This window comes from Lontra canadensis, unplaced genomic scaffold (assembly GCF_010015895.1).
Source record: "Lontra canadensis isolate GAN:19392208 unplaced genomic scaffold, GSC_riverotter_1.0 scaffold7, whole genome shotgun sequence".
In the NCBI taxonomy this organism is placed as follows: Eukaryota; Metazoa; Chordata; class Mammalia; order Carnivora; family Mustelidae; genus Lontra; species Lontra canadensis.
The window spans coordinates 1,458,901-1,481,262 of NW_022631001.1; the positions used below are offsets into that span (position 1 = coordinate 1,458,901).

Genomic DNA, 22,362 nt, shown 5'->3' on the forward strand with positions numbered 1-22,362 from the left:
AAATAGTGATATGAAAGTTTTGAATTAAAAATGATTTCAGTCTAATCTATGCCTCTCTTGGAGTAATATTAAAAGTTTCCTATTTTTTACACATTATTCTGGTATGAATTCTATAACCATTTAGAAAGCTCAGTAATATTTTAATAAAAACTCTTAGATTGCATATAAATGTAAAGTTTGAGAAGCTTGAAAGTTGGTGAGAGTTAACTATACAATTAGTTCCCTTCTGAGGTAGGGGTGGGGGATATCTAGTTGAAGGGTGTTGACAGCTCTGGTTTGATGTGAGGGCATGGAACTGGTTTTCAGGCTGCAGACACTCAAATGCCAGAATAAGAAGATTTTATACTGTGCATCATTATCATAGTAATACTTCAACCTTCCATGAAAAGTTCACTTATATTATTAAGAGATCTGTCCTTTGCTCTTTTTGCATGTAGGTATAGGGAAGGAGGGGGACTCCAATATTGCACTGAAACAGTTGTTCTTCATACATATTTTAATCCCTCTTTGTTCACTTTGATGCCCCCCTCCAAAACTAACTTTGATTTCAAAGCTTTTCCTAGGCTTCCACTAGGTACATGGTCCTTGGTCCCTTCTTTAGATCCTTTAAACTTTAAGTTTCAGTCTTCTCCTTCTATTTACTCTTTTAATTCATATCCTTCCTTATTTTCCCAGAAATGTATCAAAATGTCTTATTTGTTAATGTAATACTTTCACTCCAGCATTCTCATTAAAGATACGGATTTCTTGTAAGGTCTCAGGGAAAGGGAACAGGCAACAGATACATGTACCACGTCACCATTCTGAGCTGTATGCTCACATCTTGTTCAAATACTCATTTTCACTGGCTTTCTTGATACTACACTTCTGTTTTTCCTGTTACTTCTCTGACTTCTCATTATCTTTTGTAAGATATTTATTCTTTACTCTTCTAAAGCAATTTGGATTATGCAAGATTTTGTCTTCAGTTCATGTCTCTTTATATCATACTTTTCTCATGGACTTTCTTAACCATACTGATGGTTTCATTTACCATTTGTTTTGTGATGACTCATGTTTATATTTCAACAATATTATTAAAACTATTAATTGTATCTGGAATTTTAAGGAAAATCTACATTCAATATTTAAAAAAAGAAAAATGAGGGTGCTTAGGTGGTTCAGTCAGTTAAGCATCTTCCTCTGGCTCAGGTCATGATCCCAGGGTCCTGGGATTGAGCCCCCACAACCATCTGGCTCTCCGCTCAGTGGGGAGCCTGCTTCTCCTCCTCCCTCTGCCTGCTGCTCCCTCTGCTTGTGCTCTCTCTCTGTGTCAAATAAATAAATAAAATCTTTGAAAAAAAGAAAACCCACATTCAAAGTGTATCAAAATCTTTGACACACTTTGAATGTGTATCAAAGCCTAGCCTAATTTTCCTTGTTATATTCAAAGTTTCACTTATTAAAAACACATCTAGTACAACACACACATCTAAGAATAGGTTAAAAACCTGTAACAATATGATATTGAGTGATAATTACATAATAATAACTTGTAAATTTAATTTTCAGCCCTTACAGTTATTCCATGGAAAAGTTTAGAACACTTGTAAAAGTGTAACAGTGAAAGTAGCAGACAAAAGGACATAAATGTAGTGTAGAAAGGGTGAAGGAAAAATTAATCCACAAAGGAAACAATAACACTAGATCATTCACAGAAAGAAGACATGTGAATTTTCAAACTCCTTTTATAAAATTTTAAATAAAACTGTCACTAAATGATATAATTGCAATTCAGAAAAATTTTCCCAACTGTTTCTTTTTAATTTAAATACTAACCTTAATATAACAGTTCATTTTACTTTTTATTGGCTTTATTAAGTCTTTCATGTAGTACTGCTCAAATGATTTTTTAAAATACAAATATTTATCACCAGAAAAAAAGTAGTCAACAATGTCAACTGCATCAGTTAATTCAGTTAGTATAAAAAATATTGGTTTAATGGAATAGTACTAGATATATATGAAACAGTGTAATGTACTGTAAAGGCCAAAGGAAAGAGTTAAGAATGGAGGGATTGGTGCTATTAGGTGGAGGGACAGTATAACAATTCTACTGAAATAGTTTGCGAGAAGAAACAGTATGAATGGAGATGTAGTTAGATTTAATTTTGTTAGTAGGAAGATGAATTTTATAACATACAGTTTTTGTGACATGCTGGTGATAGGGCAGTCCAGTTTAAGGAAAGCAGAAATGCTTCTTTGGGAAGTTAGCCATCCACAGAAACTTAATAAGATTGAGAGACACTCCTGAAGGCCCATTTGAATTTGGCAATCATGAATCAATTGTGGGTGTAATTCTGTCACAGCTCTCAGATTCTCAAGGCAGTCACAGATTAAGGGCATAGTTGAATTCATTGGAAGTTTTTCCAAACAATAGCAATAGAAGACAGAGGGGTAAGGGAGTTTAAATAATAATAAAAATTCTTTTATATTATTCTTGAAATGTTGGACCATGGAAGACAAAAGATAAAGTTAAGGAATACATCTGGGCCTGGGTACTTAACTTTTAAAGTACTAGTGAAACTAGTATCTGTTTTTGGATTCTGATTTATACATGTGCTACTTTCTCTCATGATGGTCAGTGTAATGTTTAGACCAATTTTGTGAAAATAAGACAGCCCTTGTCAACCTCAGCCAGTATCCAAGTTTGCATTCTTACATAAATGGATAGTGTTAATGGAAATATTTATTTGCTAGTCAGCAAATTTTTACAATTTTAGGTAAGGATGTTTTAAATTCTTAAGGGATTACTGAGAAGATGCTTAGAAACATTATGGCAATGGTCTATAGAAAATCACCTTAATTCTAAGCTTTTAACTAGGTAAATTTTAAAAATCATATCTAGTTCCATTTTTCTTTTCACCCTATGGACATTTTCATATAATCTTGATGTTGAAACCATATATTCACAGTCATAGCTTTAACTACAGTGAGGGAATACACAATGATGAATTTTAAATATCTTTCTTTAGCCTAGCACTCTTCTATATATATTAGACATATATATCTAAATACTTACCACATATTTCCACATGGATTTCCCAAGAAAACTCCATCTCATTATATTAAAAATTGAATTCCTCACATTTACCAAATCCTCAATCCCTTTATCTGAGTTATCTCTTCTTTTGAAGAGAATCTTCACACAGTTCATGAACTGTGTCAAAACTTCCTCCTAGAGTCTGATATTTAATTAATTATTAAATTTTAGTAATTCTACCTCTTCAATATCCCTCATATTTCCTGCTCTCCAACGCAATTACCACTGTTTTCATTCTGTCCCTCATCATCTCTCAGCTGGCAATTTTCAATAGTTTGAATTGGTTTCCCAATTTCCATTCTTCTTTCCCAGCTATTCCTCCATGGTATTACCTAGCTATGTGACCTTTGGCAGGTCCCTTCATGTCTCTAATATTGGCTTCTTTATTTCTAAACTGGATATTGTATGTGTACTCTTTACCAGATAGGATATATATTATATATGTGTACATGTAGATATGTGTCAAATATATAAAATGAGAAACTGTATAGTCAGCAAAAATCTTGTGATGAAACTCAGTGTACAGTGCAGCAGCATATATTCTAAAACTAAGCATGTAAAAGAGTAATGTTGAAATAGATTATTTTTTAAGCTTGAGAATCAATCAGGATTCTCAAGCTCACTTCTTAATAATGCCTTCATGGATTTTTCATTGCATGACAGAGCAAGCTACATATCATATATCAACTGTTAATATAGCACTTGACTTCTTTAATGTAATGCTTAACTATAAATGTCTATAACTACAAATGAGGTGTTTAAATTTGAAGATACTTTAGATAGATGGCAATACCTATAATTATAGAATCATAATTTCTGCATGAATTGCACTTAAAATTTAAATTTCCAACTGCTTCTATTATTGGAAAAGTACTAATAACAATTATACTATACCATGAAGTATTAAAAGCTGAACATTCAGTTTGAAGGTAGCTAACATAAAAAAGTAATGAAAAGTGAACCTATAAAATGCTTGCAATTCATACACATATGTTATATAGAGGCACTAAGGAACAAAGAAAAAACTGAAGGCTTTATTACAATTCATCTTTTCAAAGGCTACCTCTTTCTTTGGGATTAGGATAGTATTATGGTTAATAGTTCTCAACAAAAAATCATCACTTTCTTATGTCAAAATTTCTATTCTAAGGTACACATAATCTCAGACTAAAAAACGTAGAATGCTTAAATATGACAATTAAAAAATATTTGTATTAGGCTTACATGTTTAGAAATACATCTTTATTTTTCACAGTTGAGGTGGCTGACCATTTTAATCCAGGCCATGCAACTTACCATCATTACGTAGAGTGAGTGGCGTTGGAGGACTAAGTACTCGAGCGTTAGTCACTGTGTTTTTCACTAGACAAATATAGCTGCCAACATCTGATGATTGGACTTTAGAAATATACAGATTGCCTGTCTCCTGGGAAATGAACCGCCGGCTGTCCTCCACCACAAAGGAAGGGAACTCATTAAATACCCAGCTATAGATGATCTCTGAAAATACACAAAATTCATTGTTGAAATATACAGATTATTTTACTAACAGTTAAATCTCAAATAGCAAATTATTTACTGTGTTAGATGTATTGCAAGGCCATATATATTTGATCCAGATAGCTATATAATTTATTATTTTATGTTCAAAGGACTATTGTTCTTAATGATTCTAAGAAGATTTTAAATGTTTCTAAAGGCTGTTTAACATTTATCCATCATCCATCCACCCATCCATCCATCCATTCAATTCCAAAGTGTGTTAAATGTATGTTGGATGATTGGCACTGTGATACCACTGAAATGAAAAAGATGAGAGAGATAGTTTCTCATTCTCTAAGATCAACCTAATGAGAGATTTGCCCAAGCCTATCACTCAATATGGAATAAAGAAATGGAGATATGTACTTTATTGTAAAGAAGGCATGGGAGAGGGGTACTTAAGCAATCATGCTAAGCAGTGAAAACTACCTGAAATAAGAGACACCTACGCTACATTCATTTACTCATTTATGCAAAAGTATTGGTTGAGAGTCACAATAGATCAGGCATTTTCCTAAGTGGGGGAAAAAGAAAGTCTGTGGTCTCATGGAGTTTTCATTTTAGTGGGAAGAAACCAGGAATACACAAGTGTATGTCAAGTGGTGATAAGTGCTATGAAGAAAACTAAAACATGTTAACAGAGAAAGTGATAGAGGTGAGAAGAACATGTGAATTTATGTTTCAAAAGTTCTCTCTGACTAGTGGGTAGAGAAAAGACAATGTGAGGACAAAGTAGGCATGCAGAGGAGAAGCAGGAGGAATAATGCCCACTAGTCTAAGAGACTACTTTCAAAAAAGCCATGAAAGAAATGATTCTCATTAGAGTGATGGTAGTGACAGTATTGTTTCTGGTAAAAATGTGATTGGGGAGTTGACAGGAATTGCTGAGGGATTCACTATGAAATGTGAGAAAAAGAGTACTCAAAGATTTAGGTTTGTGGCCTGATTCACTGAGCAACTAGAAGAATGCATTTCCTTTTACTAAAACAGAAAGACTAGTCTGTAGCAGTTCTTTGGAGATATGGGTGGAGTAAAACTAGGATTTTAATTTTGGCAAATAAAAATTATTTTTAAAATGTTTTTAAAGATTTTTATTTATTTATTTGACAAGTAGGCAGAAAGGCAGGCAGAGAGAGAGGAAGGGAAGCAGGCTCCCCGCTGAGCAGAGAGCCAAATGTGGGGCTCGATCCCAGGACCCTGAGATCATGACCTGAGCTGAAGGCAGAGGCTTAACACACTGAGCCACCCAGGTGACCCACATTTTGGCAAATAAAACTTGATATAATATCTGGTATTAGAGATATTGATAAGGCAAGCATATATTTGGATAAAGAGGCCAAGAGAAGGTTCATTCACACAAGGATTGGATGGTATGAATGGACAACCACAAACAGTTTTGTGTTATTGGACTGACAATTTCAAGAAAAGGAGTGCTAAGAGAGGAGGTTGGAGAGATTAGAGGCAAATCCAAATTATTAAACAAAGATTAACATGGTGTGTGTATCTTATATTAAGAAGCTTGTGGTCAATCTTATATGTAATATGGTACCACTGGATGTTTTTCAAGAAAGGGTTGATATAGATACATACATTAATAGGTTATTCTGGTGATTCTGCAAAGGTTGGATTTAATTGCAAGAGAGAACAATAAGATGGTATTGCATACTAAAAGTGAAGGCTGAAGAAATCTGAATCAGAACCATGATCATAAAAATGGGAAGAAAGATGTTGGTCCAAGAAATATATCAGAGGTAAGGCAAAGAAAGAGACAAATAGTACCAGTCCAGGAATACCCATATCTTCCTTGAGTGACTGGGAAGAGGATGGTCCAAGATGTTCAATGGAAATACACCAAGTAAAACTAGTTTAGGGAGAAAGATTATTTTTTCATTTTCAGCACATTTTTAAGTTGGAAGTCTCTAAAGCAAATCTGGGTAAGTAGTTCTAGCAGCTGACAAATATTTGTTTGAAGTCCAGGAAAGGAAATCTGAGGTGAAGGTCAAATTTGAGAATTGTCAGTTTTTGGTATAATTGAATCCAATTAAGTAGGTGAGACAAATCAAGAGGGGTAGATATAGTGAGGAGATACTCCAGGAAGCACAAACATCTAAATAAATGTAAGAAAGTATTAAATAGGATAAGAGAGAAGAGACAGAAAGATTACACGGGAATAAAGAAAATGCAGTGGTATAGGTGCCAATGGTTTAATGATTTCCATAAGATTAAATAATGTCAAACAAGGAAAAAGTCCCAATAAAATAAAGGGAAATGTTACTTAAGATAGACATTGGATATCAGTGAATGGCAACTTTAATAAATGAATGGGGATCAAAATCAGACTGCAGTTGAGGATTAGAGGCATTGTGTGTAGGTCGATAGCACTCAAATCTCAGTAAAAAGTAAAGACTTATTTGGCTTTGAGAATATGAGTCAAAGATAGCATTTGAAGTGAGGCTAAATACAGACACTAAGAAATAATGTAGGCAGTTTAACAGTCTGGAATGTATTGTCTGTGAACAGAAGACAAAAGGTCATGTTTACAAAGTTACTATGAAGTTTTTTTTTATGATTTATTCTACCAGGTAAATTAGGCAAAATTTAAGGGACATTGAATTTTGAGGTGGTCCAACTTCTCTCTCAAGTTAAAGCCTTCACGATTGTCAATCATTTTTCCTGTGCTTGGACATGATCACTGACATTTTGTTGAGGAAGCTGACTCAGCAGTTTAAGTTATAAATGGATCATATATAAAAATTATATTGGCTGATAGATTTAGGATGAGGACTGAGATCAAGGTAACTGGAAGTGTCAACAATTAAATAGCAATAAATTATTATATACAAGACACTCCTTAGGATATTCCTAGGGACTGAGAAAGGAACGGACTTAAGACTTTACTACGAATGACACACTTTACATTGTTTTCCAACCCTACCAACCCCATCACCCACTTCTGTTAGAAGGCAGAATCATGTGAATCAGACCATGGACTTCACAATCACAAAGATCAGAATTTCAGAGACGCCTGTGTGATCTACCGACTATGCATCTTTGGGCAAGTTATTCAACTTTATTAAAGTTTTACTCTTCTCATCTATAAAATGGAGGAAATTGTAGGTTAAATGAGGTATTTTGTGTAAGGTTAGTACTACAGAACTAGATGTAGTGACTTATTATTATTGTTATAATCATCTTCATTATCAAAAGTCTGGGTTCAAACAGGTAAAGGAAACAGTAGAAAATTAAGACTAATTACATATCAGAGGAAAAATTCAAATTTGTCCAACTCACTCTAAACCTATATTTTATCATTATATTATGCCACTTAAATTATTGTATTCTGATTTTTCTGAATCTCTGTTTCAGTATCCATAAAATGGGATAGTAAGCTTTACATTATATGTTGCGCTGAGGACTATGATAAGCCACTTAAAGGAGAGTGTTCAATGTAACTATTCAGTAAGAATAGCTGTTAGGTCAGGATAAATGACCTGGTGTAAGGCAGGGTGCGATACAGTGCAGATTCACCTTTAACCTTGTACATTTGGATTTAATTTCTACAAGTGTCAAGAGTTTCACCTATAAAACATAGCTAGAGGCAAAGATCCCGAGAATAACAATAGAATAAAACTGTCTACCTGACACTTGGTTAGTGCTTAGGGAATCAAGACATTTTTAACGATGTCAAGAATATGAGAGAACATTTGTCATGTTTAAAAAAATGAAATTGCTTCAATACGAAGGTAGGTTGTATTATTACTCTACATTTCAGTTATCTTTGTTGAACAAAACAAAGTAGTAATTCCCCTTTTTTCAAAAAAATTATGAGACATGTATTTTCATTAGTTTATTATTTAGAGTCAGAAGTGGCAGAGTTCTGCTTTAACATTATAATATGTCACCAAGACAAAATAAAATTTTATATGCATATAACTCAAAACACCTTTAGCAAAATAAAAGATAAAGAAAAGACTATTTGTAATAGAAACAGTAGTAAATTGTCATTTTCTCATGATCTGTAACTCAAATGAATCTGAGTAAGTGAATTCCAAGTCATAGAGTTCAAGTGATTACACCATGTGGGTGACAGTAAGCTATTTTTACTTTCTCTGTGGAATGCTTCACACAGCAGCAGACTTTTTGTTTTTAAATCCCAAGAGCCCTGTGTCTAGATATAAAGGTCATTGCTAACTCTTTTCAAAAGGCAACCTAAATTTCTTGCTTTGCTAAGGGCTTTTTAAATTATTTTTATTGAGTTGTAAACTCCATCAGGTCAGGGACCAGCATTTATTTACCAGTATACTCGTCAGTGGCACAGGTTCAACCTAGGCTTGGAACTTTGCATTAAAAAGCATTGACTCTAGACTTCTCACAATTCACTGTCAAAGCCCAGAAATCCCAGCTCTTAATCAACAACAGAATGTATGTACTCTAGAATTTTGCTCGGGAAGATCACCTCAATGTGCTTATCAAGAGTTTACTGTAAAGAAAAGACATGCATGGAGAATACTGGAGGACTGTATGAGCCATCCATTAGGCATAACCAAGGTAATTTAAATTCATTTTCATTAAATCAAAATATTAGACCACCTAGTAATAATAATAACAACAGTGAAGGTCAGTTTTGTAGAAACGGAATCTGAGAAGGCGATTACTTGAATGTAATTTTTTGATGAGTTGTTCCCAGGAGAAGGAATTAAGAAAGGCAAGAAACAGTAAGGGGGAAAAATCAGCTAAGCAAGGATATGGTTCCTGCCAGAGATTAGTTTAAGACTAATCCTACCTGTGACTCTGGAACACAAATTTAACTGCAGAATTGGTGAGTACTGCAGTGGAAGGTAAAAAGATTCAGCCTTTTGGATATTGGCTGCTAACTGAGGTAGGTAAGGTGCCATAAGGGCAGGGAGACAATTCCCTGGATAAGGGAAATTCTCTGGAGAAGGGGCAGCCGTTGGATAGGCATATTAACCAGGTAAAGGAGATCTGGGTTCAGCACCAATAGCATCAAGTAAACTTGTATAACACTTAGTATGTACCAGAAAGTGTGCTCTATGTATATTAATTTATGTAATCCTTACAAGGATAGGTAACTCAGTTTTATGATGAGCAAACTAAGATAAAGAAATCAAAATTTGATTAAGAATTCTTATTAAACATCAATTTTTATTTGAATAAAAAAAGAAAACATGGTTAATAGGGGTTTCAAGTACTTATTAGGTTGAACGATATATGATATGGGGTCTAATTTCGCAAATTAAAACCTTGATGCCTCATAGTGACAGAGCAGTACCTAAATTCCATTTACCAGACAAAAGCAGGTTTCTAGATATTCTTATTGAGTCACAACCTAATTAAACTGTCAGAGAGCCACACCAGTCTTCACTATGTAACATGGTAAGGATGTATCTTGCTGGCACAGAAACCTGCTGTAAAATAGCAGCAGAGTGTGCCTAAAATGCAGATGTCCATGGGGGTAAAAGCAATATTATTGCATGATTACAAACATGGATCTCCTCTAACATTCAGATTTACAGAATTTTCTAAATATTTAAACTTCCAAAAGTCCTATATTTTATAATTTTTATATTAACCAGTATTTTCTAGAATCAAGAGGAGTCCACAAGATGGCAGTGCTTGATGAGTAGATAACATTAATCTTGGGTAATATTCTAAAAGGAAAAAAATGGAAACCTTGATTTAAAAAAAAAAATTATCATTTTCTGTGCTATTCAGTAAAATATGATCTTCTATCCAAAAGGTATTTGTCATTTTCACACAAGTAAAATAATTAAATTTTAATTTAGTTCTATGTATTGAAAGAAAAAGAAAATTCATAAGGTAAGTATTCAAAACACGCAATATTTTTTACTGATGGTGAATTTTTAAGATATCTATACCTCTTTTAATTTAATGCTATGCAAATTTTATGGTGCAAATTTGAAGACTTATTGCAGCATAAATATTAACAGAAACAAATATGAGTTTTATGATTTATCCCCCTTCTAGTAAGTAACTCACAGAGGACAAAACCCTGTGGAGTTGCGATTTGCCTAAATTTTGCATGTTAAATGTGGAAATTTGGTTGCTTTTAAGTTACATTTATCATATAGGTGCAGTAGAGAATCTTCAGGTAAGATAAACTATTGTCACAAGATTACTCCCACTCAAATTCTTACACTCAATGTAATTTTTCATAAATGTTATTTGTGCTTTTATGGCTTAACTAATACTCATTAATCCTTCATGCAAATCTTTAATGAAGGTAATTTATTTGTCACATTTTCATGCACCGTGTAGAAATAGTGGATATTGTCTATTTATCAAAAGATACTGAAATGGTTTATTTTCTGCTTTGGAGGTTTGTCCCTATGGCTCTCCTGTTTCAGAAAAAAAAAATCCTAATCATAAAATACATATTTATCTCTGTTGAGATATAATCACTGTAATAAATCTTCAAACTTCCATTTGTATGAATTCATGTAGCATGAAACTTTTGGCTAGACTTTTTTTAGTTGATTTCTTTGAAAAAATAGAAATGTTGGTATGATTTATACTAACAATATAAATGGTATAAGAACAATTTGAAATGTATGCTCTTTATAATTTTATAAGGGATTTCCTACAAAAATCAGGTGGTTTTGAGTTTCATAATTACATTTATATACATTTACATTTATAATTATCTTAGCCTCCATGTAGTTAATCTCTTCAAATTAATCTGTCTGTGAACTAGATGTTATGATAAAGTCCAATTTGAATAATAGGGTTTTTTGAAAAATTCAAGAACACATTTTAAAATAGGAATATGCCTTTTAAAATTAATATCATTAAAATAATTAATTGTGATAATTATTGTGACTCTAATATTCATGTTAGATACAAGTGTTAGATATTCAGGCATGCATATCCTCTGGGCATAAAAGATTAGAATGGGAAAAATATGTTGGTTATCCCTGATTTAATTACTTTCCCATATTTCCCCTTTTCTGTTTTACTTATTTGCCCAGAAGTTTTCAGTTTTGTAAACTGGCTTTTCTTTGGTCAGTGCCCTACCATCTTAAAGTTTAAAAATTCTAATTCCTGGATACAGAAGGGATTTATTTCTTAAAAACTCAACTTGTTCAGACTTCTTCGTTTAGGATGGATTACTTAGATATTTTCCACAAGTGTGTGTTTTATTATTATTTTTTCCTTGTAAATCTATTTCTAGTTTGTTGGTTAATTAACTCTGGCGATAAACTCAGTGATATTTTCCAAAATCATAAGACTAGTAGGAACTATAATAGCTGAAATAAAAACACTATAATTTCAACAAACAGCTGACCCCATAGGGGAAGATCCTGTGGCTGGATGGAGATTGTTGCAGCCACCAATGCCAGGCCAGGGGACTGAGTGGAACAATCACCATCAGAATGTAGGGCAAAGACCAAATTAAAACCTTTCCCTCATGCACGGCACAGGCCATCATGAAGTCTCGATTAAAAGGAGCACAAACAGGTTGAAACCTCCTGAAGAAAATGTCTGATGTCTTAGCTCTTTGTTTTCAACAGATCCTAAAGAAGATAATAGGGACTAAAGTGCTGATGGATGAAGTGATGAGAGAAACTTCCTTTTCTCTGGCTGAGACCAAGTTCATAACAGGGGACGTCGACACCACAGTTATCCAAAACGTAAATAAAGCCCATGTGAAGATTCTAGCTAAGAAAGATAATGTATCAGGTGTTATTTTGCCAGAATTTGAACATTACCATGAAGAAACTGACAGTTATAAACTCTCTGGTTTAGCCAGAGGTGGGGAACAATTGGCTAAATTAAAGAGAAATTATGTCAAACCAGTGGAATTACTGATAGAAATAGTTTCCCTTCAAACTTCCTTTGTTACTTTGGATGAAGCTATTAAGATAACCAACAAATGTGTAAATGATATTTCATATACCATTGTCCCTGGAATTGAACATACCCTTGCTTATATCATCAGAAAGCTGGATGAGAGAGAGCCAGAAGAGTTCTATAGATTAAGAAAATAAAGAAGGAAAAGATTCTCCAGGAAAATTGGAGAAGGACTTGGAGCAATAGAGGGCAGCTAGAGAGGTGATGGAGCCTGTTAATCTTTTGACTGAAGAGAAGAATGAAGAACTTCTGCTGGAATAATTTTTTCTGGTCTGGTTCTATGATAAGCCCTAACATGGCACCATTTTAATTCACAATGTCTAGGTTTGGTATATGTAGCCATTTAGTTTTTGGTCCAAGAATTTCACTGGTGGTAAAATTTCCCTGGGTATTGGTCATAGGACTACCATTGCAAAATCATCTTCAGCAACCATTTATCAGGATGAGATTTGTAGACGCTTCCCAGGAACTTGCAGAATTTATTCTGCAGAATTGGTACCCTACTCCATTTACATCTGTTACAAGTAACCTGCTTACCAAGCATATTCAGAAATTCTTAGGAAACAGCAGTGGTCTCAGGCCAAATGTCCCTGCAGCACCATTTTTCCTACCTGCTCAAACATCTTGGCAATGTCATCTGAGATTGTTGCACCATCCTTGTGTTACCATGGTACTTCTCTTAAGCTTTATGAAACCTTCACTATTTTTTCTTGTATGACAGGTTTTTGTTCTATCTATCATGGGAGTTCTGCCAATTTTAATGTGACAATGTATAAACAGTAAAATGGGTTAAAAATGGGGAAAAAAACATACAATTTCCTTGCAACCCAAGACAGTTAAAAAATTTAGTTTTAGAAATAGGAAAACTATACATCTGGAGGAATTACTCCAAATTCCAAGAATACAAACCAGTTGTTTTGTGGAAACTGCTGATTTAGGAAGTTACTGTTAAAAGTAAAACTAAGAGAGTGATTTATGAGGATCACCTGAAGAAACTTGTGACTGCACACAAACTGCTTAAATGGAACTCAAGAAATATCTTCAATAAAATATGAGAAAACCAAATCCAGCAATACATTAAAAAAAATCATTCACCACGATCAAGTGGGACTTATTCCTGGGTTGCAAGTTTAGCTCATATTCACAAATCCATCAATGTGATACACCACATTAATCAAAAAAGGACAAGAGCCATATGATCCTCTTAATAGAGGCAGAAAAAGCATTTGATAAAGTAAACATCCACTCACGATAAAAACCTTCAACAAAGTAGGTTTAGAGGGAATATTTCTCAATAAAATGAAGGTCACTTATGAAAAACCCACAGCTAATATCATGCTCAATGGAGAAAAGCTGAAAGCTTTTCCTCTGTGGTCAGGTAAAAGACAGGAATGTCCACTCTCACCACTGTTATTTAGCATAGTACTGGAAGTCCTAGCTACAACAGTTAGACAACAAAAAGATATAAAAAACATTAGTAAATCAGCAAGGAAGAAATCAGACTCCCACTATGTGACATGATACTTTATATAGAAAACTCCAAAGACTCCACCAAAAAACTGCTAGAACTGTTACAAATTCAGTAAAGTCACAGGATATAAATTTACTGTACAGAAATCTGTTGCATTATAGTACAGCAATAATGAAGCAGCAGAAAGAGAAATCAAAGAATCACTCCTAGTTATAATTGCACCAAAGCCATAAGATACTTAGGAATAAACCTAACCAAAGAGGTGAAAGACCTGTACTTTGAAAACTGTAAAACACTGATTAAAAAAATTGAAAAGTACACAAAAAAATGGAAAACATCCCACACTCATGGATTGGGGGAACAAATGTTGTTAAAATGTGTATGCATCCAAAAAAGTCTATATATTTAAAGCAATCCCCATCAAAATATCAACAGTATTTTTCATACAGATAGAACAATCTTTAAATTTGTATGGAACCACAGAAGGTCCTGAATAGTCAGAGCAATTTTGACAAAGAAAAGCAAAGCTAGAGGAATCACAATTCTAGACTTCAGTTACATTGCAAAGCTATGGTGAGCAAAACATTATGGCACTGGCACAAAAATAGACACATGGGTGTATAGAACAGAATAGAAAACACAGAAATGCACCCACAACTTCATGGTAAAGTAATCTCTGAAAAAGCAGGAAAGAATATCCAATGGGAAAGAGACAGTCTTTTCAAAAATGGCACTGGGAAAACTGGACAGCAACATGCAAAAGAATGAAACTGGACCACTCTTACACCATACACAAAAATAAATTCTAAATGAATTAAAGACTTAAATGTGAGGCAGGAAACAATTAAAATTCTAGAGAAGAACACAGACAGTAATTTTTCTGACATTGACTATAGCAACATTTTTCTAGATATGTTTCCAGAGGCAAGGAAAACGAAACCAAAAGTAAACTATTGGGATTCCATCTAGATAAAGGGCTTCTGCACAGTGAAGGAAACAGACAACAAAACTAAAAGACATCCTATGGAATGGAGAAGATATTTGCAAATGACGTATCTGTTGAAAGGTTAGTACCCAAAATATATAAAGAACTTATAAAATTCAACAGCCCAAAACAAATAATCCAATTAAAAATGGGCAGAAGACATGAACAGACATTTTTTCAAAGACATACAGCTGGCTAAAGAACACAGGAAAAGATGCTCAACATTCCTCATCATCAGGGAAAAGCAAAGCAACACTTGTCAGAATGGTTAGAATCAAAAATACAAGAAACAATAGGTGCTGGTGAAAATGTGGAGAAAACAGAATGGTCTTGTACTGTTGCTGGGAATGCAAACTGCCGCAGGCACTGTGGAAAACAGTACTGAGATTTCTCAAGAAGTTAAAAACTGAACTACTCTATGACCCAACAATTGAACTACTATGTATTTACCCAAAGAATATGAAATCACTGATTCAAAGGAATATATGTATCTCAATGTTTATAGCAGCATTATCTACAATAGCCAAATTATGGAAACAACCCATATAGCATCCATTTACTGATGAATGGATAAAGTAGAAATGGTGTGTGTGTGTGTATGTGTGTGTGTGTGTGTGTGTGAACACACTCATGCATAATGGGATATTACTCAGCCATTAAAAAGAATGAAATCTTGCCATTTGCAAAAACATGGATGGAGCTAGAGGGTATAATTCTAAGTGAAGTAAGTCAGCCAGAGAAAGACAAATATCATCTGATTTCACTCATATATGGAATTTAAAAACTAAAACAAATGAGCAAAGGGGAAAAAAAAGAAAACAAGAAACAGACTTTAAAATACAGAGAACAAAGTGATGGTTATGGAGTGGGGAATGGGTAAAATAGGTGATGGGAATTAAAGAGTGCACCCGCTCCTATGAGCACAGGTGTTGTATGGAAGTGTTGAATCACTATATTTTACACCTGGAACTAATATTACACTGTATGTTAACTGGAATTTAAATTAAAAAACAACAACAACAACAAAAAGAAATACCAAGATACATCAAGTAGAAAATGGGCAGAGAAGGAAGATTGATTTTTTTTTTTAAATTCAAGTACTCAATTCTTATTTTTAGTGGAAGGAAAAGTTTATATCAGTGGTACTAACACTGATCATAGCAGAATGAAATGAGATGTGTTAGTAAGTACCCAGCTTCCTATTTTAACTGGGACCTCTGTGCAAGAACTAAGCCACGTGAGACTCAATTCAGTGAGCACATGTAAGGTAATGTGGTGCCATAGAAAAGTCATGGACTTCATACCATGCAAAAATGTGTTTGAATATTTTCACCATCACTGAAACAGCTGTGTGGTATTTGCTAATTACCTGACTTCTTCAGCTCTGTTTATTCATCTATAAAATAATTATAATACTTAGCTTAGAAAATTTTGGAAAGTTCATAAAGAAAGTTCATAAAAAGTGGTAAGATAATTTTAGGAATATAGAAGTGTTCGTAAGTGCTTATTTTAACATAAAATGTATTTTACATAAAATGTAATATATATATATATCTGTGTAAGTGTATAATTTTATGTTTACCCTCTTTACAGAATAAATCTGGCAGTCACTCTAAAAATGTTATAAAACACTTAATCTTACTTAAAAATATATTTATGCAAAAAATGGGGTTTGACTTTGCATACCAATGATATACCCATATACTATTCTTGTTCCAATTTATCATGCAACATATAGATTATGTAAAATTAAAATATCTGTTCATTTTATACCCTATGTTGTTCTGTAATATTCCCATCTCACACTAAGCTGGAGTTTAAGAGTAGTTTTACTCTATTTATGTCATATGCCTACCAATAGATTTTAAATGACTCTCTTGTATGAGACTTTTTCATGAGATTTCAAATCTATTAGTCTGTTCTACTCCTATACCTCAACCCATCTGTTCCTTAACCCTCCAATATTGTCTGTAACTTTCCACAATCATCAAAGCTTCATCTTAGGGTGATTGTTAAATCGATATGTCTATTATAATGTTATTTCCCTAGACTAGAATTTATTCTCAACTTCCTTCTGCCTAGTTACATCCTAGACACAGCCAAGTGCAGGTATCATTTTATGAAGAAGACTTCAGGAGACATTTTAATTTACAATTAACTCTCCTTTTCTGGAATTCTATAGACATATCACTAACTTGCGTCTTGATTTACTTGGAACAGTGAAATTTGCACTGTTTTCCCCAGCAAGATTATCAATTGTTCCCCCTTTCACTTGCAGAAATGTTCCAGTTTGATTATTAAATAAATTATATGGTCTCCCTACTCTTTAATTATCATCCACAAAACACATTCTTCCTGTATCAGTGCTGGCTAAGTTCTCTCATTGTTTTCTGTTCTATGTGTATATATTATCTTCTCTGCCAGATTATAAATTCATCTAAAGTGGGGCTATGTCATATGCTTACTGTACAAATATGGCATCTATTTAAGAAATATAATTATTTAAATTAATTTATATTTAGAAACTTTAAGAAGTATGTCATATTTCCATTAAATATAGTTGGGGATATCTGAAATTGCCCCAAAGTGTTATCTCATATCATTGGTCTAGTAATCTAAAATAGTTTCCAACTCACTACAGTGCCCAGCAAGTAGTTTATAAATCTCTTTCTGATGATGAATGCAGTGTTTTGTTAATTCATCACTAGTGATATCAGATGTTTTCTTATATTATTTCTTTAACCTTTGGTAATAGAGTTTTATAAATTCTATAAGGCTCTTCATGAGTTTGCCCTTGCTATCTCTTCAACCTTAGCACCATCTTTCCTTTCTTCAATCTATCCTAGCCACACTGGCCTTGATGTCAATTTTCAACTTAAGATATGAGAGCTATTTTTTACTTTAGTCTGAAACATTTTTCTCCCAGATACTTGTGTATTCACTAGTTCTTTCATGTCTCTGTCCAAATGACTCCCTTTGGCAGTCATCCCTGATCAGCTTACCTAAACCAGCTCTATCAAATAATTTATCTTTGTCTCTCTGTGTATCTCTCTCTCTGTGTCGCTCCATCTCCATCTCTATATTTTATTTGTTGTCTCTGCACCACAATGTGAGTTTTCGTAGGACAGGAATCTTACCTACTTGTTCACCACCATACCCTTCAGTATTGTGAAAAGTGACTGGCACACAATTAATTAATTCTTGAGTGAATAGAGGATGAATGCAGTAGTGAAAATGTTTCCTACTATGTATCATAACATAAATCTTTTGGAAATTAAGATATTGAGTACAGTTTTGACTTTCATAAAGAAATAAAATAATCAAGTGATTTATGAGGACGTTTTCTCAGAAGCCTTGGGAATATATGTATTTTATAAATAGATAAGTGATAGACAGATAATAGAGGGATAGATAGAAGATAGATAATGTGATAAGGACATGAAACCACAAATATTAATATTCTAGTCAGTTGTCTAGATTTTATAGGGCTAATTCATTTGGTATAAAGTAAATAGAATTTATAGAAGTAACAATATAAATATTAGTTGTTTTCACAAATGTTGGAAGTGGGAGAGGAAGTGAAAGAAACAATTTAAATGATGAATTAGGAGAACCTATAAGAATAGTTCTATTTCTTATGTTTATTTTACTGGAAACTATTGATTCAAAGTTTGTGGTGAATGCTTGCTAATAAAAACCATGTCATCCTTGTTTTTTTATTAGTTCTTTTGCTGTCAGACCACTATTTTGGGATTTTGCATCTTTATACAGTTTCTGTCTTATTACTTTTAACTTAGCCTGAACTTTTATTTTAATTAAAAAGAAATGCTGTTGAAATGAATACTTAATCTACCTGGGAAAAAGAGCACATACTTTCCAGTGGTGGATCTTTACTATAGAATGGCAACAATACATTGATTTTATTAACTCTCTGATGAAATCCTCAGATAAGATTAACACAATTTTAAAACACAGCATGATAGCTGTGCTTTATGCATGGGCAAGTACTCTCCTACACCAATACTTCCACCAATGATTGTATCAGGGAAAAAAAAAATGTGTATGTGGAAGTTGACCAAGGAGATATTAATAGTGTTGGCATTGTTGTAATACTATTCCTAAATAAAACTATATGATTAGATGATGTAGTAGTATTTTTATGAGAACACTAGGGTGCTGGCCTATATGGGTCCATTCCAATTTTAATAACTTTGAAATCCCATACTCTTCTTTGTTCATCTCCTATAACCTTCCTTTCCTTTTTTTCTATTAAATAGTAGTTCATTAATTTATTCAGTATCTTTATTTCTGAAAGTACTCTCCAGTAATACTAATATTTTAAGGATCTAAAAACTAAACTGTATATGTTGTATAAACTTATCACTTATATAAAATATTATCTTAATGCAATAAGCTTCCTATGATCTAGATCAAGGTTTCTGAATTTCAGCACTACTGACATTTATGGCCAATTGTGGAAGACAGTACTGTACATTGTAGGATGTTTACCAGCATCCGTGGCCTCTACCTTCTACCCACTACATGCTAATACATTTTGTAACCTCTCCCTGCTCCTATACCAGTTATAATGATCAAAAATATCTTTAGATATTATCGATACCATGGGGGTAGAAGTCATTCCTGTTTGAGCACCACTGGCCTAGATTAATCCTATAGTGATATACCTTATTAACCAACTTTGAGGTATTTGGTGATTACTGTATGTCTTTCTATTTCATTTCATAATAGATAGATAGATGATGATAGATAGAGATGATAGATAGGTGATAGGTAAATAGGTGATAGGTGAAAACTAGCTACCTTAATTTCAGTTTTCATTTTGTTTTTAAAGGCAGAGTACAATACCTCCTTCATGATTTTAGTTCTATAATGTACATATATAGAATAGGTAGGTATTGAGTAAGTTTTGCTGAATGGAATTAGAAATAGGACCCAATCATAATCATAGTACAAAACCATAAGGAACATTATTTACTTTTGATTTAATGAATCAAATACATCTTAATATTTTGATAATGTTTCAGACCATTTCCCAAAAACTGTCAAAATAAAAAATATGTCAAATACTGGGTTGAATATATATCAACACAAAGACACAATATGGACATTATCAGATTATCATTTTTCTCTTCATATAAAAGTATATAAGGTGTAGAAGAAATTTCAGTCACATGAGTTTTATAGTTGTTTGATTTTGCATAATTAATCTTGCAAACATACAGACCTATATGTTATGTGTGAAATATGAAATAATGCATTTAATTTACTTCCTTTATTCAATCATTTAAAGTCTTCCTGATTTTTAAATAATGAAATATGTATTTCCTGAGTTTATTTAAATGTATTAAAAATTAAGTCCATATAAGTTAATTCAAAGTAATGAGAACAAAATGCAAATTTATTGTAGACATAGGAGGAGAAAATTTTAATAATTAAAGTACATGAGATCTGAGCTAAGTAGAGGATAAAGAAATTGGTTTCTTATATCATAAAGAAATTGGTTTCTTAAATTAGAGAAATTTCCAGATTATTAAATTATTGTTTTAAGGCATTTGTTAACATGACTTACAAGTTTCTATATTTTTTCATAATTTCTTAGACTATAGAAGTTATTGTAGAACCACTGAATGGTTGATAAATCAGTTCATAATAGTGTACTCTGGGAAAGCTATGCAAATGTTAGAGTTTACCAAAAGTGATAAATCCTAAGAACTCATAATCTATAATGAGTCAAATAATGTATATATTAATTCAGATACAAGGCAAGTAATTTCTTTCAGTTAGAATTCTAGTTTTTAATTTTTTAAACGTTGCCTTCACCGCTTATTCTCTGTGTAAGCTTAGACAAGGTACTGAATGTTCCTCAGTCTTTGTTGTCCTGTTTAAAAATGGAGATATGCTGTCCTTCGTATTATATAAAGATTAAACAGAAGTGACTTCAGTGAAGTACATGACTTGATGCTTGATGCCTAGAAAACATTCACTAAATGAAAATATGTGAAATTATGTTATTAATTTAGAATATTTCTAGCTAAAGAAGATTTTTGATACAGGACCAGTCTATATATGAGTATATAAATTTCAAAGTTATCCCAACCCAATTGGCATTGAATTAATAACCATTTTCTTTTGTCTGACTTGACTTAAAATAATTTGGGGCTACTACTACCTTCTTTCACTTCCCATCATATGCCTTGATTCCCAAAGGAGATACAAAATCTGATTGTTCCAAAGAATTAAATTTTCTTATACATGTCATATCCTGTTGTAGTACCTTTAAATATAGCAAACACACACTATGTGCCAGGTATTTTGCTAACCATTTTCTATTATTTGTAATAACATTAGTGATCATTTCAATTTTATAGAATTAAAACTAAGGATTGATACAATTACATAGATATTTTTCTGTATAAGACAGAGAAGAAGGGACATGAGTAGAGTTGCAACCAGAATCTCAGGGAATAATTACAACTATGAACACTTCCTTGATACAGGGTGCCACTTGGCCTATGTAACTGCAGATTTAGAAACTCTTAAATATTAGCACAGAAACTATATTAGCACGAATTATACTGCTTTCTCCACAAAACCATTCAAAATCTGGGTTCTTTATTTCTTTCATTGGATCTCATTCTTAGAAAAAAGAGACAATATTTATTTTAAAAGCTTTAGAATCCACTTGCATGATATAAATATTATCCCAAAACAGAAGGCAGGGTGCTACATCTTTAATAGGTTTTGGGGAATTTTCATTTTCTTTATTAAACACAAGGGAAGATACAAAATATAATGATGTTTATTTTCAATGTAGGCTAAAACCTACAGTTTTCTGCTGCCTGGTTCAATTTCTAGATTAAAGACTTTCTACTAGTTAAACTTCAAACTGAAGTGTTGTAACATTTAGTAGTATCAGTTTCCATGGGAAAATCAGTGCTGCTATTGCAGTATTTTCCCATTTTCCTGACCTGTTTAGCAAGCCATAGGCTGCAGCTGCACATAGGCTTAGAAAGAGCTCATGTCCTGAGGGAGAAGCAAAGTTCTCAAATATATATATATATATATCTCATACATACATATATATATCTCCCATAGTTTTCCCTTATCTTTTCCCCTTCTGTCTTTCTCTTGTGTCCAATATAGAACTAGAGAAATGGCACCCAGAATGATCCTTGTTGACATAACCTGGACCGCAGCCCAGGAACACACATCCCTGAAGCACAGTTCTGTCACTGCCGGCCATTCTTGCCTGCATCGGTACTGTGTTAATTGGATGAGGTCAGCCAGTTCTCTCTCTCCAGATTTTCATTTTCCCTGAGGGGAAGAACGGTTCCAATGAATGATCTGCCATGTCTAAGCGCACTCATTTTC

At 33.1% G+C, this 22,362-nt stretch overlaps 1 protein-coding gene and 1 pseudogene across 3 annotated transcripts in view; one reads left to right on the forward strand and one right to left on the reverse strand.

The window, feature by feature from the left end:
* Positions 1–22,362, reverse strand: part of CNTN5 (contactin 5) — a 1,319,804-nt gene that overhangs the window by 378,423 nt on the left and 919,019 nt on the right. For all 3 annotated transcript variants that reach the window (XM_032852733.1, XM_032852732.1, XM_032852734.1), the window contains one exon: positions 4,379–4,582. In XM_032852733.1, coding sequence (XP_032708624.1) covers positions 4,379–4,582 — 204 coding nt within the window. The remainder of the gene's footprint in view (positions 1–4,378; positions 4,583–22,362) is intronic.
* LOC116864924 lies at positions 12,028–12,775 on the forward strand (annotated as a pseudogene).